Source organism: Lycorma delicatula, chromosome 1 (assembly GCF_047948215.1).
Source record: "Lycorma delicatula isolate Av1 chromosome 1, ASM4794821v1, whole genome shotgun sequence".
NCBI classification, from domain to species: Eukaryota; Metazoa; Arthropoda; class Insecta; order Hemiptera; family Fulgoridae; genus Lycorma; species Lycorma delicatula.
The window spans coordinates 310,210,310-310,228,375 of NC_134455.1; the positions used below are offsets into that span (position 1 = coordinate 310,210,310).

An 18,066-nucleotide genomic window follows, 5' to 3' on the forward strand; every position below is an offset into this window, starting at 1 on the left:
CTGATGGGTCAATAACTGAGAACAACGTCGGAAGCTCAATAGTCATATATGACGAATCCCACTTTTGGGGCTTATCTGCAATAACCAGTGTCTACAGAGCAGAGTTGTATGCAATTCAGCAAGCTTTTCATTATTTATTACATTACAACGATGAGTGAGTGCTTCTCTGCTCCGATTCCTTGAATGCAATCATTGCTTTAAGGAGTGGCTTCATGCATGATGCACTTATTTAGGATATATTGGCAGCATTTACAAACCTTAAAGATAACTGCAAACAATGCATCGATATGAACACCTGGTCACATTGGTATTCCTGGTAATGAAACAGCTGATAAAGCAGTCAAACAAGCAGCAAACAGAAAACAAGTAGATATTCCATCAGTTCGACTTGATGACCTTAAAAACTACAGTAAACAGGTCATAAGAAAGAAATGGATAAGGAGGTGGGGGTGCGCTTACTACAAGGCTTAATTGCATTAAGAATATCCCATTTCCCATTAAAACAAAAAAACAGTCTAACTCATAAAGAACAAGTAGCCCTTACAAGACTTTGAATAGATCACAACAGACTTACTTCGACTTGCTAACAGGAGGACAGAGACCAATGTGTGAAAGCTGTGGCACATATCTCACAGTGAAACATATAATACAGTAGAAGAGTGCACATTGTACAGAGAACTCAGAATGAGGCTCGATCTAAGCGGCAAATTGGTTCATGATTTATCATATAATGATAAAAGAGAAAAAATATGATCAAGTTTCTCAGAGAAAGCGGTATATTGGAATGATTATGACTCATTCATTATCATGAATAATTTGTTGAAACCAATTTTATTGTGTTTGTGTCTTAACTGTAATTTTGTTTTCTCCAGATTTTTTGAGTTTTGGTGTTTTAATGTAGTTGAAGAATTTATTTAAGGATGTGTTTTAATAATCGCAGGTCCTTTACACCCACTTTGATATTTGATGACATTTCTTCAAAAATATATTACAAATTTTAAGTGACAAGAGTCCTATACACCCTTCTCACCTAATGATTATCTGGGGTTTTATGACAAGTCAGTTTATCCAGATGTTCTGTTTGACAAAACTAGCATTTGACCTAGACCACTTACATGGGAGAGGGAGTGCTTTTAATTTGTGACAAGAGCTAATGACCATAGTAGTTAATGCTCACTATTTAAAAAAAAAATAATAATAATAATGTTTAAAAATACAAATAGAATTATAAATAACAGAAAAAAATAAAAGCTTTGACAGTGATTAAACGTATTTTTTTTTAACTTAAACCACAGAGTTTCAGTAAAATTACATCAGTGGATGTGGGTGACCTAAATATGTCAACTTCAATGGAGTAGGAGTTGAAGTACAGAGTGGCCACTAAGTCCCTTTCCATAAAAGAAACAAACATGAGTTGTTTGTTGTGGCATCTTGACTGAGAAATTGGCTCTAAAGACTTCTTTTCATTCCTAATAATTTACATTTTTTTAAAAAGTGAATTTTGTTTGACAATATTTCGGAATGGTTATGTAGCTTTCAACTGCAGGAGGACTTTTCTTCTGAATTTTGAAAGATCTATGGGATTATTTTCTTTAATTTTTTCCTGCAATTGATTTTAGTTTCTCTTCCTGTTGGAATAATTTTTAATGAATCTCTTCCCTACTGGTTACATATTCTTAACCTTTGTGGTGCCACCTTGTCCAAGGTCAAAATGAAAGATGTTTTGAGGCTTATTAAAGGACCTCCAGAAAAGCCCCTAAGGGCTAGGTACGAAGGTGGTGGTGTGACAGTCAAACCTGTGATGTGGGTGTCCTTCCTTTGGGGTCAAGATGTCTATGTGTTTAACAAACTTTTAACCTTTTACAAAAAAAATAATCCCATGGTGGAAGTAGATTTCACCAGTGCTAAGTAGGGGATAAAAAAGATTTCTACCTTAAAGTTAACAAAAACTTCAAATTTACTCAATACGACAATAGTTGCATGTGAAAAGAAGTTTCACATGTTTAGCATGAAATGTTTAGCATTGTCTAGGGCATGTTTAGCAACATTTTGGTCATCCCTTGCCAAAAGGGTTGTCATATTAATAATTGTTTCAGACAAAAGTTTAAGGTAATGTTGAGAGGACCATTTTAAACTGATTCGATTCTGTGTCTATTAAAGTTAGTATGATTCTTTGTTGTCTTCAAAACCCCATTTTTTCAACCCTCTGTGCCAATGGTTGGTGATATCAGAAAACTTTAATTAGATACGAGGTGTGTGAGAAAAGTAATGAGACTGATTTTTTACTTACCATAAGTTTTTTTTTCAAACAACAATATTATTCCCTTCAAAATAGTTCCCTTGGGCATCTATACACCGGTGGAGTCGTTATTACCACTCCTGGTAGCAGTACTGGAAGGCTTCAACTGAAACGGCTTTTAACTGGTCGGTCGCAGTCTTCTGAATTTTCTTCAGGGTTTCAAAATGACGTCCTTTTAAGCATGTTCAATTTCGGGAAAAGGAAAAAGTCACAAGGACTCAAATCAGGTGAATAAGGGGTTGAGGAACCGTAGGAATCCGTTTTGAGGTCAAAAATTCTCTGATGGAAATGGCCGTGTGACGCGGGGCATTGTCATGACGAAGCATCCACTTTTCTGCAGTGTCTGATCTCACGCGAATCACTTTTTTCCTGAGCCATTCAAAGACACCTTTGTAAAACACTTGGTTGACAGTTTGTCCAGGAGGAACAAATTCTTTATGCACGATACCCCTACTGTCAAAAAATCAAATCGGCATGGTTTTGATCTTTGATTTGCTCAGTCGACATTTTTTCGGTCGAGGAGATGGCGGAGTGTGCCACTCTTCGCTTTGCCGCTTTGTTTCAGCATCGTACTCAAATATCCAGGATTCATCACCTGTGATCACACGATTGAACAATTCTTGATCATTGTCAATCCTCTTAGGAAGATCAACGCACACGTATCTTCGATTGTCCTTTTGTTCCGTTGTGAGGTTTTTCGTCACAAATTTCGCATGTCCAAATCGTCTGTCAAAATTTGATATACGGTGAAATCGTTTAAATTTAACTGTTCACTAATCATCGTTATTGTTAAACGGCGGTCTGATCTCACAAGAGCCCTCACACGCTCAACGTTTTCGTCAGATTTTGAAGTTGAAGATCTCCCTGAGCGAGGTTGATCTTCAACGTGTTCTCGGCTATCCAAAAATGATTTGATTTGTGCCCGCGGAAAATTTGTGCTCTTGATAAGCAATGTTCCTCATAGGCCTGTTTCAACTTTTCAAAGGTCACACTCGTGGATTCCCTAAGTTTAACACAAAACTTGACTGCACAACGTTACTCTAAATTCCGACTTTCCATTTTCGTAACACACAACTTTACTAATGGCGCTGTCAAAAATAATGTGTTGGCTGAACGGAGTTGAAACTCGTACTGAGCATGTGAAAGGGGTGAACAAACCGGTCTAGCACAGACCAGTAGACACAGCGTTGCCAGATCGGTCGCAGTGTTACCAATCTCATTACTTTTCTCACACACCTCGTAAATGTTAGGCTCTTATCCAAAGAATAGTAGGAACTTTAAACGAATTCGATATTTTACTTAATAAGAAAGTTATAGCAATATTTTGTTTTTTTTTCTAAAAAGCCCCCCATTTCCAACCCCACAGTTTGATTTTGGCCGTTAACGAACTTGGCTAAGATTTTAGGATGAGTTATTTTTAAGTAACAATTTGAAAGTGATTGTTGCAAATTACATCAGTTATCATGTCTACAATTAAGTGAAAAAAAAAAGTATATATATATATATATATATAGATAGATAGATAGATGATAGATATAGATATCTAAATGTGTATATAAACCTTTGAGCTGACGGTGGTTTTGGAGTCCAGAGAATTTGAAACATGAAGGTATTTCAAAATTTTCCGGAAGTTGAATCATGGTACCCATTACACATAGATAGCTTTCTTATGAAATCTACCTAAAAAAACATGACATTCTCCAACCCCCATATCATCCCGATTTAAATCCTGTTGAGATTGTTTGGTCAGAAGTTAAAGGATATGCAGTAAGTTGTAAGGTAACTTTGGATATTGAAGATGTTGAAAGACTATATGAAAATAAAGTGGCCGACATGAATGAAAAAAAATTGGAAGGCATGTTGTGATAAAGTTAAGGAAACAGAAGCTGCGACAAGAACTCATTATTGACAACATTGTGGAATCATTTATTACTTCTTTATAAGAAGATAATGAAAGTGACAGTAACCTCGGAAATTCTAAGATTTTTTACATAGTGGATGGCGTTCAACCTCTTTATTAAATTAGTTTTAACATTTAAAAATAATTAGATCCTGCGGTAATTCAGATTCCATTATTTAGTGTATTTAATTGTTATCTTTCATTAACTTTTGAATATCTGTATGAAAATAAAATGTAATCCTAGTACTTAATGAAGGTAATACATTTTGATTTGCATGTTACATCATTTTACTATTGTACAATTTCCAGCTTCACGTAGGTGCTTCTGTAATTCTTGCTACATTTACCATTTTAAGAATGCATAATAACATATTTTTTTTTTGATACAGTCAGATATTAATTAAATATTTTCAATGAATTAATTAAATTTGACATATACAATATGTAATACAAATATATATATATATATATATATATATATATTGTATATGTAAATAATTAAATCAAATTAAATTTTAAATGTTATAATGTTCAAAATATTAGCTATTCAATGAGGTGATTAAAATTTAAAAAAAAATTGTTCTGCGATCCAATATTAACACCACAATACATCTTATGAAGGCTCATTTGTGTTATGTAATGAAACAAATATTATGTTAAAAGGAAGAATGTTAGAAGAATGATCTGAAGATTGGCTGTTGCTGCTGTGGCACCAAGCATCAAGATGGGTTGTACCACTTGTACAGTTCACAACTCATAATAATAGATGAGAGTAGTAACATACATTACCAACAGTGGTGTTATTAGTAGCAGCATTAAAGGTGATTCTCAAATAACTTTAGTTCGAGCACACTCAGTAAGGTTTTAAGTTGCTGTCCTGGTAGAATGGAAAAAACTACATTCTAATTAAGTGTGTATTTTTTATCTGAAAATATTACTGAAAGATGAAGCTAGAATAATAATGACTTTGGTTCAGATTTAGGTTAATCAAAAATTAGTTTATCCAAGAAACTTTAGCTGAAAGAGCTTTTTGTACAGTTCCATGAATCTTTAATTTGAACGTCAGGTTTGGTGCAATTTATGAAAGAGTACCTTCAAAACCCTGATAATATTATTTAAACTAAAAGAAGAAATTGGCCCTAAAGACTTCTTTTCATCCCTAATAATTACACTTTTTTTAAAAGCTGTATTTTGTTTGACAATATTTCTGAATGGTGTGTAGCTTTCAGCTGCAGGTCTTTTCTTTTCCTCTGAATTTAGAAAGTTCTATTGGATTATTTTCTTTAATTTTTTCCTGCATTTGGTTTTAGTCTTTCTTCCTGTTGGAATTATTTTTAATGTATCTCTTCCCTGCTGGTTATATATTCTTAACTGCTTCCTAGTGGTTTGTGTATCTTTCTGCAGTAGCCTTTAACAAAAATTTTCCCTATATCTTCTACATTTTATTGTACTAGATATTTAGAAAAGTGGTCAGCATAGTGGTGTTTAGAGCATATGGTCTCAGATTTTCAGCAAGGGTTTGCTGAAAATTAAGTTGCTCGTATAATAATAAGGTATTTTTTCACCTTTATTTCACTCAGATAAGTGAAATGTCAGATGATTCTCTAGATTAACATAAATGTAAAAGATTGCCTGTGATGTTCATAATAGAAATTAAAAAATAAATATCTTCTGGAATGTCTCTACTTGAGGAAGTTGGATGCTGTAATGTAATGTTCTATTAACAACATTATGATGAATTTAAGTAACATTAGAACCAATTTTTGTCTACAATGATGTTTAATCTAGAATGTAATGTTTTTATGAACTTAATATTAAATATTTTTATTAAGCAAATTACAGTGACACAGTGTGTGTTAATTAACATGAAATGTTAATATATTTACTGACAATTAAAATTTAGGTTCCAGGAAATCATGACTTTGATGATGGTATAGAAGGCTTTGTTCCATTTCTCAAATCAATAAAAGATACACCAGTTGTTGCTGCAAATATGGATGCAAGCCTGGAACCTACATTAGCACCATTTATTAAAAAATCTACCATCATTAAAAAACGTGGACAAAAAATAGGCATCATTGGCTATGATTTAAAGCAATTTCCAGTGAGTAGATGTATTTTTAATAAGATTAACTAAAATAAACATAAATCAGTTCGATTTTAAATGAGGTAAAGATAGACATCTTACAAACCTGCTGAATTTATGACTGAGAATTTAAAACAATTTGTAGAATTCAATATAGTAAACATAAAATTTTTAAAAAGTTGGGAGCAATTAAACATGGTAAACATTTATATACGTCATTTAAATTTTGGTTACTAAATTAAATTTAATTAAATTAACACTGAAAATTACACTTATTTTCACTTTTTTCATTTTTTATGTTTTTTATTTAACAGTGAAAAGTTTTTAAGAAATTATAAGTTATATATAAATTTTATCATACGTTGTTGTTAAATCTATCAGTACAGTACCTACAAAGAATTGATATACAGAGAAAGAAAATGTTACATTCATTCAAATAATATCTACAGAAATATCATACCGATTTTCAAAAAAAAAAATTGCAAGAGATGGTATGTGAGGACTATAACTTATCAACGGTGTTATGGAATGAACTGGTTCTGTCTTTTAGAAGAACATCAAAGTTGCATATTATTTTCCATTTATTGTTGTGATAAACATCACACATTTTATGTATTGTAATAATCTTTAGAATTTTACAATTTTCTCTAATTGTAACTCTGTTTAGATACATTTTTATCTGGTAGTAACAAGTCAATATTTATTGAATCTTCTAATTCTAATGATTCATTTTTTCATTTAATATTCTTTTAAATATATAATAAAATCTAATATTCCTTTAAATGTATTACAAGTAATTAAATATTTTTAACATATGTAGTCATTATTTCATTTCAATTACAATTCATAAGTATGTCTTAATTGAATTATTTTAACTGGACAGAATCCCATACCAATCATGTGAAAAAATGTCACCATATCAGTAATGGGCTAACCTGCTTATCACTGTATTGTATTTTTATTTCAATAATTAAAGAACTAATACAAATAATAAAACTATTAACAAAACTTAACATAACATAATGTAGATTTATGTTAAAAGCTGCTTGCTAATAATAGTTAATGTAACTTTTTATTTATGCAAACCTTTTAACATCTTGGCGAAAATTATGTTATATTATATCTGCATAACATACTATATTAACATTTAAAAGAATTACACATATGTTTACTGCAGTAACTGTTTACTGTAACCACAAAATTGTTTAAGCCTAAGCATTAGACAATTGTATGAAGCAAAGAATTTTGGGTAATCTACCTATCCTATTCTTCTCAAAAGCATAAATCACTTCTAAACAGTGATTTATGGAATAATCAAATAAAAATGATTACTCTAGAATTAATTTGTCTCCACCATATTCTGACTTAAAAGCATTCTTTGTCTGATTAATTATAACAGGATATTTTTTGGATAAATGTTTGTTAACTATAAAGAATTTGATTTTAATTTGACTATAGGTTTTGAACTGCAAAAGATTTTGTAAAAAACTAACCCTGTTTAGTATATGAACCATTGTGTATGTTTTATAAGTATTAGCTTAAATAAGGATACTAAATGAAGTACATTTTTTTTTTTTTTAATTTATACATTCAGCAAACTTTTTTCTACCATGACAGGACATGTCTCATACAGGAAACTTAACATTTTCTGATGAAGCAACTGCTGTGATTGAAGAGGCAAAAAATCTTAGAGACCAAGGAGTGAAAATAATTATTGGATTATCTCATGCTGGCATTCTAAAAGACATTGAAGTTGCTCAGAAAGCTGATTTATTGGATGTTATTGTAGGAGGCCACTCACACACATTCATGTACACAGGTAAAAAACCCCGAAACAAATATCATGGGTATGTAATATATTAATAATAATCACAGGTGAACAGAATTTTTTAATATTTTTAGTTTTAGAAATAAACATTTTTATCTCTATGAAGTAGTGATTAAAAAAAGTTACAAAATTTAGAATAATTATATTAATTATTAGCAATTCTTTTACCAAAACCTATTTATAAAACTAACACTGACTTTTCATTTGGTAAAAATTAATTTGTTATGGGTACAAAAAATGTGATATTTTAATTAATAATCAATATGATAAAAATGTGATTAACACAAGTTTTTAAGAAACTATTAACAATTAAATAACTGTATATGAAACATGCTTCCAGATCTTTTTGGAATATAAAAAACACAATCATCAGTTGGTGGCTGTTAATGAATAGGGTTCTTGCCTCTTCATATAGGGAGGAGACCCTAAGGCACAAGTACCATCTTGAATATTTATTTCCATGTACTTAGAAATTGTTCTTTTTTAACTCTTCCTTAATTGTATTTCATACTTCACATGGAATTCAAATTAACAAATTTTACTTGCATTAAATAACAACAAAAAAGAACTACTTGTTTGGCTATAATTTTAAAAAAGTTTCACAATAATACATATGTGTATAATAAAAAATTATTTTGTACGGTACTAACTAGTAAATGAGACATTAGACTGCATACAATGAAAGAAAAATGAAGAACAGGTTTAGAATCAAATACCCCATTAGTGCTTATTCTAAACAGTTTATAAAAAGTTCAGTTTAAACCTTATTCTTTTCAAATTTACTTCCATAAATAAACTTTATAAAATTTTTTTATTGAATTTAAAAAAAATTATAAAGGAATAAGCACCCATTTTTTAATTCTCTTCACATAGGCTATGTTTGATAGTCACAGTATTGCAGTTTCTAAAATAAAAAATTAGGCATCTTCAATCATATTTTATGTCGTCCCTGTGTGAGTAGAGGCTCTTGAAAAGAAAAGGAATGTAGATAAAACATCGTCACTTCAAAGACCTGTTGCGTTGAACATTGCGGCCGCATACCACATAGTTTCACAAAATGCTATTGAGGTCATTTCCGCGATTCCACCAGTGTGACTGTGTGCATTGATGTTCCGGCGGGTTAATCTTGGTATGACTAAGACCAAGGCTAAGGACTTACTTCTGGCCAAGTGGCAGGAGGCCTGGATCACCTACTGGTGTATGGACACGCAAATTAATTCCGAGAATAAATGTATGGGTGCAGAGAGGACTGGGTGAGGTAGGTTTCTGTGTAACACAGCTCCTTTCTAGACGTGGCAAGTTTGAAGCCTACCTGCATCAATTTGGCAGGAGAGTGTCTCCTCTATGCAGGTGCTGCGATCTTGAAGATACCATTAAGCACACCATCTACCAATGCCAGCGGAAGGATGTGGTCAGACAAGATGTCAGGTTAAGCTGGCTTTCTTCAGAAGAAACAGTTCCATATATGTTGATAGGAAGAGCAGAATGGGACAAAGTAGTACACCTAGCAAGAAGTATCCTGAAAACTAAAGCGAGAGAAGCTAGAGAATGGATAGAGCCTTATTTAGAACCCAGATCAGTAAGAGAACTGAAGATCACCCAGCAAGGAATCAGAGTGGCATATAAAAGACCTGAGGTGAAGAAAGTGACTTGAAGGTGAAGGACAGCCCCCTGTGGAGCTGTTGTGTGTCTGCACTTACTTAGATGGGCGACAGTTATGAAGCACAGGGACTCTGGACCCCTGGACCCTAAAGGCACCTCCTGGGCCTGCGCAATGTTTAATTGCAGGAGCAACCCTGGAGGAGGAGAAACAGTGAGATAGGAGTTTTAGTTGGTAGGGTGTGGGTACACATAGTAGTCTCTTAATAACATCTAGTCGAACCCGCACAAGTCCGACACTCCCCCATTTATGGAAGGTGCGTAAATGGCATTTCTCAGACTCATCTATAACAAAAAAAATAAATAAATAAATAAAAGTACCTGTTTGGGTGAGATATTCTAATATATTTTTGAGTATATCTTCAAAATTTTGGCTGACTGCAATATATGATTGTAGATGTAAATGTATTTTAGTCTATGGAAAGCTGTTGTTTACTTGCTTATTGGTCACATTTTAGTTCATACATAAGATCAGAGAGTATACGTTTTCTTTGGCGACTACTATTACAGTTTGTGTTAGGAAAAAACAATCTACTTTCCTATACCACTTGTCAACAATGTTTGTCAACATTGTTGACAACAATGAACATCATTGTTTTTTCATTCTCAACAGCTTGTCAATATCTTGATCAAAGAAGAACTACCAGAACAGTGGATGGCAACCTTCATCCATCTGCTACACAAAAAAGCAGACAAAACAGACCCTAACAATTACAGGGGAATCTCATTCCTAGACACAACAGCTGGCGCAATACAATCAACTTGTAAAACACCAAGATAGGTTGCAGATAGATCAGAGAAATAAGAGAGGATCTGAAGGAAATTGGCCTTACACTAGAAGACACCTCAGACAAGATAAAATTAAACAAAACAATCAAGGACAAAAGACTTGCTTCAAACTTACAAGAAACTCACAACACAAGCATTTTCAACACCAGAAAAGGCAGAGAAAAATGAATGAAGAAGTACTGGGAGGACTGCATGGCTTTAACAGTCCCTTTGGAGAGACTTGGATAATGGCTGGTTAAAGTGATCCTATGCGACTAAAAGATGAAAAAAGGAGAAACGTACATACACAGAGTTTAATTTTAATCGCCCAAGGTGATTTTCTTGTAAAATACACACATTACAAAAATGTGACCTAACAAAAGTTACTTAGAATGGAGAGGACATCTCATGGTGACCTTGAATTTGATAATGACCGTTATTTCAAGGTTAACACAATTTTTTCAAGTGGAATGACCTATTTTTTGACTGCTACAAATGAAAAGAGTTGAGGAGGGTGTCAAAAATAAGTCATTCCATTTGAAAAAGTTGAGTTAACCTTGAAATAACGGTCATGATCAAATTCAAGGTCACCATGAGATGTCCTCTCCATTCTAAGTAACTTTTGTTAGGTCACATTTTTGCATTGTGTTTAGTTTACAAGAAAATCGCCTGTGGTGATAAAATGAAACACCCCATACATATGTGTGTATAATGCTTGATGTCTCTTCACTATTTCATTGAATTTGCTATTTCACCGATGATGATATTTTCAGGGTTTTATTGAAACCAATTTTTTTGTGACTTGTTTAAGCTTGTTAACTAGGTTTTAAAGTTTATCCATAATTGTTATTTTTTCAGCTGCTTTTTGATAATTTTGGGGCTGCTCTAAATTGGGGCTTACTGAGTTAGCCTCTCTTATTGAAGAATATTTTTAAAGAGAGAATTGGGGTGCTTCAAATAACAAAAAAAATTAAAGGGGAGTATACAACAATATTTCTACCTATCTGAAACAAATACATTGTTGGCCACCATTCTGGATTGGCCAATCAGAATTTAATTTTAATTGTATCATTTTTCTCATCTCATTGAACTCTTTAAAATGATATCTCAAATAACCACTGGTCCCATTTGAAATTATTGAGTTGCACCCACTCCATTTCCCACCAATATTCAAAAAGAATAGAATATATGTTCATTGAAGTAGCCCCTCGTTCAAGGAAGAATATCACAAACTGCAGAAGTTAGAGAGAGTCTAAGTTACTTTTCAGCCTTACTAGAGAGAGAGATTATAAATTTGATTTTGCTATGCTACTGAATTTGCTGAAAATCTACCACATCTAGCCAATTTTTACTTAAAACTTATAAGTTTTAAAAAAAAAATTCATAAATTAAAAATAAAATATAAATGGTATAAAAAAATGATTTCTGAAACATAAAAAATAGAAATGATTTCTCCTTTAATCACATTGAATTATTTTTGTTGACAGGTAAACCACCCTCTTACGATAAGGCTTTGTATCCATATCCGTTGGTTGTAAATCAGACCAGTGGAAGAAAAGTACTTGTTGTGCAAGCTTCAGCTTACTCTAAATATTTGGGTAACTTGTCTGTTACATTTGATGATGATGGAGAAATAAAATCTTATGGAGGAAATCCTATTTTACTTGATCATACAGTACCAACGGGTAAATTTATTCACTTTTTTAAATTTCAAGTGTAAGAACCTGCATTGCCTATAGTATATATAATATATAGTATTTATATTATATAGAATGCTTGCACTGAAGTTCAAATACAATATATATGTGCAGCAGATAAATATACCACATAGAAAACCGAAACATCTAACTTACCTTAGGCTTTTATACCCATACCAGAAAGAGATAGCACGTGAAACATCAGTTTTAATGACATGCCTCAAGACCCCAACCATAAAAATCTTTAAAATTTTTAGGTACAACCATTTTGGAAAAAATAAAATTGAAAAATGTAGGTTTCTCTTTGATATGACAATCACGTGTACAAGTTACAACAGATGTAGCTGGTAATTAATAGAATTACTAATAGTGCAAAACAGTTCTCTTATTTTTTTATCATACTAAGGCAAGAGAAGGGCTCAGGGACCTATCTTCAATTGTGTTAAACATTTTATATTAAAACATACTGTTTTATATAAACTGTTTATAAGGGATCATAAAAAATGTCTCAAATTCTCTTGTTAAAATACATATAAAAATAATTTGATATTATATGTAGGTAACTTGTATACTGTATGTAGATTAATTTGATATTACTAGACAGTCAGTCCCAAACCTACCATGACAATGCATTTATTTACACTTACAATTAAATTATAAACTGAAATTCAATTACAATTACTGTATTTTTTGGATGAGAAATGAATTTTGTAACATGTAAAAAGAAAATTTTTCTCATGTACTAAATCCTGGGATTCAAACATAGAACATTTATAAATAATGTATGATACAGATTATAAATTATTAGCACACCCCCTCTAACTGAGAAAGATGGCAAGCCATAAAGTATAATAATTGCTAATCTCTTAACACTTATAATAAGAGGGCTGTTTCCCAAAACTTCCACCTTAAGGTGTGTGACGTGATTCAGTTTTGCCAGTGAAAGTATACAGTGTTGCCAAACTATTCAACAATCATGTTAGTTTTATAATAATAATAAAAAGCTGCAAAGACTTGTTCCAGAAATATAGAAATTTACTGTAACAGGTAGATGTTTAACTGTCCAAACTTGACAATGTACCGCCTCACTGCAGAGGGCAAATGATTTACGTGAGTAGTTCAAGAGCAGCTATCTGGAGAAGAATTGTAAATATTTAGTTAATTTGCATATGAGTAAATAATTTTATTTTTCTCTTTTCTAATTTTTTATTTACCATCTGATATGAAGTCAGTTTTGGAAACATCCTTATATAATGAATAACAGTGCTTTTAGATATTGCATATACCAAGTAACTAGTGAGGTATCTTTTTATTAAGTACATAAGCATTTAATATTTCTAATTGAATTTCCTTCTAAAAAAGCAACTATAAGAAATTAGTGGCTTTTTAAAAATGTAAAAATGCACTTCTTTAATATATTTTCACAGATTTCATTCAGCTCCTGATAAATACAAATAGGTATTAACAACAATTTGTAAAATTTATATAAACTGAATTGCACTTCTTCAATACCCTCAAACAATAAAAATTCAGAAACGCAAAAAATTGATATAAACATTTTAAAAAACAAATGGATAAATACTAAGGCAATACTACTACTATTGTAAAATACTACATTTATTTACTTGTCCACACACTAATGGTATTTCTTAATTACCTCAAATAAGCACTATAAAATCCACCAATAAAGAAACTGAATGAAAGCTGCAAAAATATAATTTTGAAAAATATTTTTATACATCTGGAAAGAATAATCAATTACATTTGCATTTGTCAACACCAAAAAGAAAGAATTTGGTTCAGTTATATGTTTGTTTATTCATGAATTCGTTTTAAGATTTGTTTTCTCCTGCAACTACACTACAGTTTCACCTTTTTGTAAGAATTAGATGTCAAATGCATATAAAAGACAGTGTATGAAAGAAGGGAAGCAAATAAAATAATATCTTCTTTTTTTTCACTAAGGTGGTAGTTCTTGCCTAAGTACACAGTTCTTTTTTATTTATATTTTATATATATATATATATATATTAAATTAAATTTAAACCACCACAAAAACACAGTAAATAGATAATTTAAGCTTACCATATTTAATTCCAAGAATTGTTTTTTTAATATTAAATTTTATTAGTACAGTGGCCAATATATTAATGAATTATTTGAGTTTTCAATAAAAAAAAAAAATAATATGTAAAGTTATGTTACAGTAAACTCCTGACATTGTATTCTATAGGCCACGTGTACTTCATTCACTTAATACTAAGAAATCCACTATGTGATGGAATGCAATGCAGGTGCATCCTGTTTGCATCTCTCACCAAGTGTACAGAATAATTATTTAGTCCAACAGTAGCACTCATGGGGTAAAGTCGCTACAGAAGACTTATTTGTTTCACATCATTCTGTTCAATTCATCATTTAGCATGTACAGAATAATCATGTTAATAATTAATTATTTACGATTATAAGCATACTAATAGTAACAATATTAATTTTATATATAAAATTCATGTTTTTTAAAACAGAACACGTTGAGTATTAAACTTATATATATGTAAGTTATCATTTCTTTTACAGATAAAAAAATGGATTCAGAATTAAAGCCATGGAAAAAACAAATTGACCTAAAAGGAAATGAAATTGTAGGTCAATCTAAAGTAGAATTGTCAACTGCTGATGGAGTATGCTATCGCCAAGAATGCAACATGGGCAATTTTGTTACAGATGCTATGGTACACAGTGTAAGTATGAAAACTAGAAAATTTACTAAGTTTTTTCTACACTTTTCCTAATTATTCATTAGTTTGCTTCTTAATAGAAAATAACGTTATCAGTGGTTTTGGATTATTATTTAATAATTAGTTTTCAGTATCACACATTCACTATGATTTAAAAATCTGTAGCATTTTCATAACTAAGCACCATCTGATGTACATTCAATTTTTAGGTTTTTAATAACTAAAGAAGTTAATTGTACTACTATTACATTTCAAATACAAATAAGGACCTTGATGTAAAAAATTTGACATAAACCATTGCACAGAAAAAATCTGTTAAATCTTTTGTTTAATTACTGAATTTTGCATTGTTTTTCCCACAGAAAAAAGCAGCTGCTTTATACAATGATTTTTTTACATGGTCAATGTTTGATGAAACTTATGTATTTTTGGGTGCTGATCACAAATATGAAGTTAGAATTTCTTTATCGACCTCAGAGTTTTTGTAGTTGCCCTTTCTATTTTGAACCAACTACATGTGCACAAACAATGGAAGTACAATACGTTATTTATTTATTCTATTTATTGAAGCAGTTTTAAATTTCTATATAAACTACAATTTATTAGAGTTTACACATAATCTTGAAAAATAAGTATTATTATTTACATTATAATTAAAATAATTACAAATGATACACACGTGTTCATGTTTTTTTTTCCAAATGTAAATATGTCCCCATTAGTTACACAATGGACAGCATATATGAATTTTATTTTGGTGACTCTGTGCTAGATGTAATATTGAAAAAATCAGCAATTTATCATGCTAGCTAAGAAAAATCTCAACTACAACAGTCAAGTAACTACTACAACTCTTGGGCGTGTAACATTTAGTGGTATAGCTACTTTTCCTATTTGTTTGTGATTTTATTTTTCCCTCTAAAGTCAATGTTCTATATTAATGCGTGTATACAGTTTTCTGATATATGTTTGTGAGTGTATTGTAGTGAACTTGCATAAACTGGCATAAAAATGCCATGAAATTGCATTAACCATCCAGCAAGTTTCTTCTACTTTTGCAGAGGAGAAATAAAACTCAAGATAAAATAATCAAATAAACTATATTTGGAATGTAAAACAGGTGATAAGGTCGGTTCCTGGGCTCCTCATATCTGCTATAATTCATGTGTAATGCTGTCTACAGGTTGGTTGAATGGATCATATAATAAGAAATTTGCATTTCCATTAGTTTAGAAAGAACAGAAGAATCTGCTACTTTTTTAAACAAAAATATCAAAGGTAACAGCTAAGACCAGACATATTATTAAATACACTGATATTCTCTCTGTCATAAGACCAATGCGTCATAGTCCTCAGTTTCCATTTTCAGTGTCACCAAAAACATGGAATTAGATGAAAATGAAGCTGTTGATGTTGAAAGTTGTGAAGATTTATCAGATGATGAACAAATGTGAGACGTTTTAGAAAATACAAGTACTGAACCACACTTAATTAATCAGTCAGAATTAAATGATCTCTTTTGTGATCTAAATTTTTCCAGGAAGCAAACAGAAATTCTCGTATCACAACTGAAAGTATAGAATCTTTTAAAAGTGCTTTCATTGATAGGGAGTGTGAATTTGAAAGTTTCTTCTTCCATTATAAGGACTTAGTTTACTGTTATGGTGTGGAATCTTTACTGGAACTTTGAGACATATGCACCACCTTCTTGAATGGCATCTTTTTGTAGGCTTCTCAAAGCTAGTTTGAAAGCAGTCCTCCTTGTTGTTGCAAATAATATTCCATCAAACTTTTTCATAGAACTCACATGAAGGAGTCGTATGAAACTCATATATTTACATTTGCATTTAAAGTTATGTTTAAACTACGTCTTATGATATCCAGCACTTATTAGAGTAGGTATGCAAACAATTGGATTTATAAACAACTATAACCTATAACCATAAATAATAAGTACTTAGTATCCTCTTATGTGACAGTTGGATCACAATTATCTGAACTGTAACACAGCAAGTTCAATATATTTTTTTGTATGCTTATTTAAATTTATAAGTGACATCTTTTTAAGAATTATAACTTTTTTCTGTTTGTAAAGTATATTATGGGTGGGTTTTGAAAACAGATACAGTTTCTTCATATCATATGGCCTAGTAGTGTTAGTGTATTCATGTGAAATAATATAATTTATTTAAGATACATTTTTTCGTTAATAATGAGTCCTGTAATTAAAAGCAAAGTAAAAAATTGCAATGACAGAGCAGAGAAATGGTATATAATGTATCAAAATTTATGGAAGAAGAAGCTAACGTTAACAAATCTTAGAAACAAGACAAAAGTTTTTTATTCCCTTGCAACAAGTTCAGCTTCATTGTAGTAAAGCTAGTGGTGTATCTATTAGTACGATAACACGTTTAAAATCTGATATGGATAACACATGACTTCATTGTACGCCAATTAAATTATATATACACATTTTTTTTTAAATGAAAAGTACATAAAATTCTGTTTCATTAATAACTTCTGATATTTTTTTTATTGTTATTATTGAATTATCATTCATCGTAAAAGTATTTTTACAATGAGAGGTTAATAATTATTAATAAATCAATATATATAAATTAAAAAAAAAAAAAAATGTAAAAAACAGAGATGAAGTCTGACTCGAACCGATGTGCCTTCCACTAAGATACAAAAATCTTATTAATTAAACTTTTACGTGGCTAACTCTGGAACGAATGAAAATAAGTACTACTTATGATATATCGTTGAAAAGTCTCAATAAGGGCTTATTACTACAGTTCAGAATAAGTACAAAATTCAATTTTTTTTATTTTGGACTTTTTTGGGCACTTTTGGTGCAGTCAATTGCAATCAAAATGGGAGGTGCACAACTAGATGTTACAATAATCCTTAATCCAAAATTTCAATATCCTACAGCTAATCGTTTTTGAGTTATACGAGATATATACGTACATACATATATAGGTACGTACAAATGTCACGCCGAAACTAGTCAAAATGGATTCAGAGGGTGGTCAAAATAGATATTTCCGTTGAAATCGGAAACTGAAATTTTTCGCGATCACAATAC

At 31.1% G+C, this 18,066-nt stretch overlaps 1 protein-coding gene across 1 annotated transcript in view; it reads left to right on the forward strand.

Moving 5' to 3' along the window:
• Positions 1 to 18,066, forward strand: part of LOC142333865 (apyrase-like) — a 47,435-nt gene that overhangs the window by 10,078 nt on the left and 19,291 nt on the right. Inside the window, exons 3-6 of the mRNA XM_075381439.1 lie at positions 6,103 to 6,303; positions 7,903 to 8,104; positions 12,028 to 12,225; positions 14,815 to 14,978. Of these exons, the coding sequence (XP_075237554.1) occupies positions 6,103 to 6,303; positions 7,903 to 8,104; positions 12,028 to 12,225; positions 14,815 to 14,978 (765 nt within the window). The remainder of the gene's footprint in view (positions 1 to 6,102; positions 6,304 to 7,902; positions 8,105 to 12,027; positions 12,226 to 14,814; positions 14,979 to 18,066) is intronic.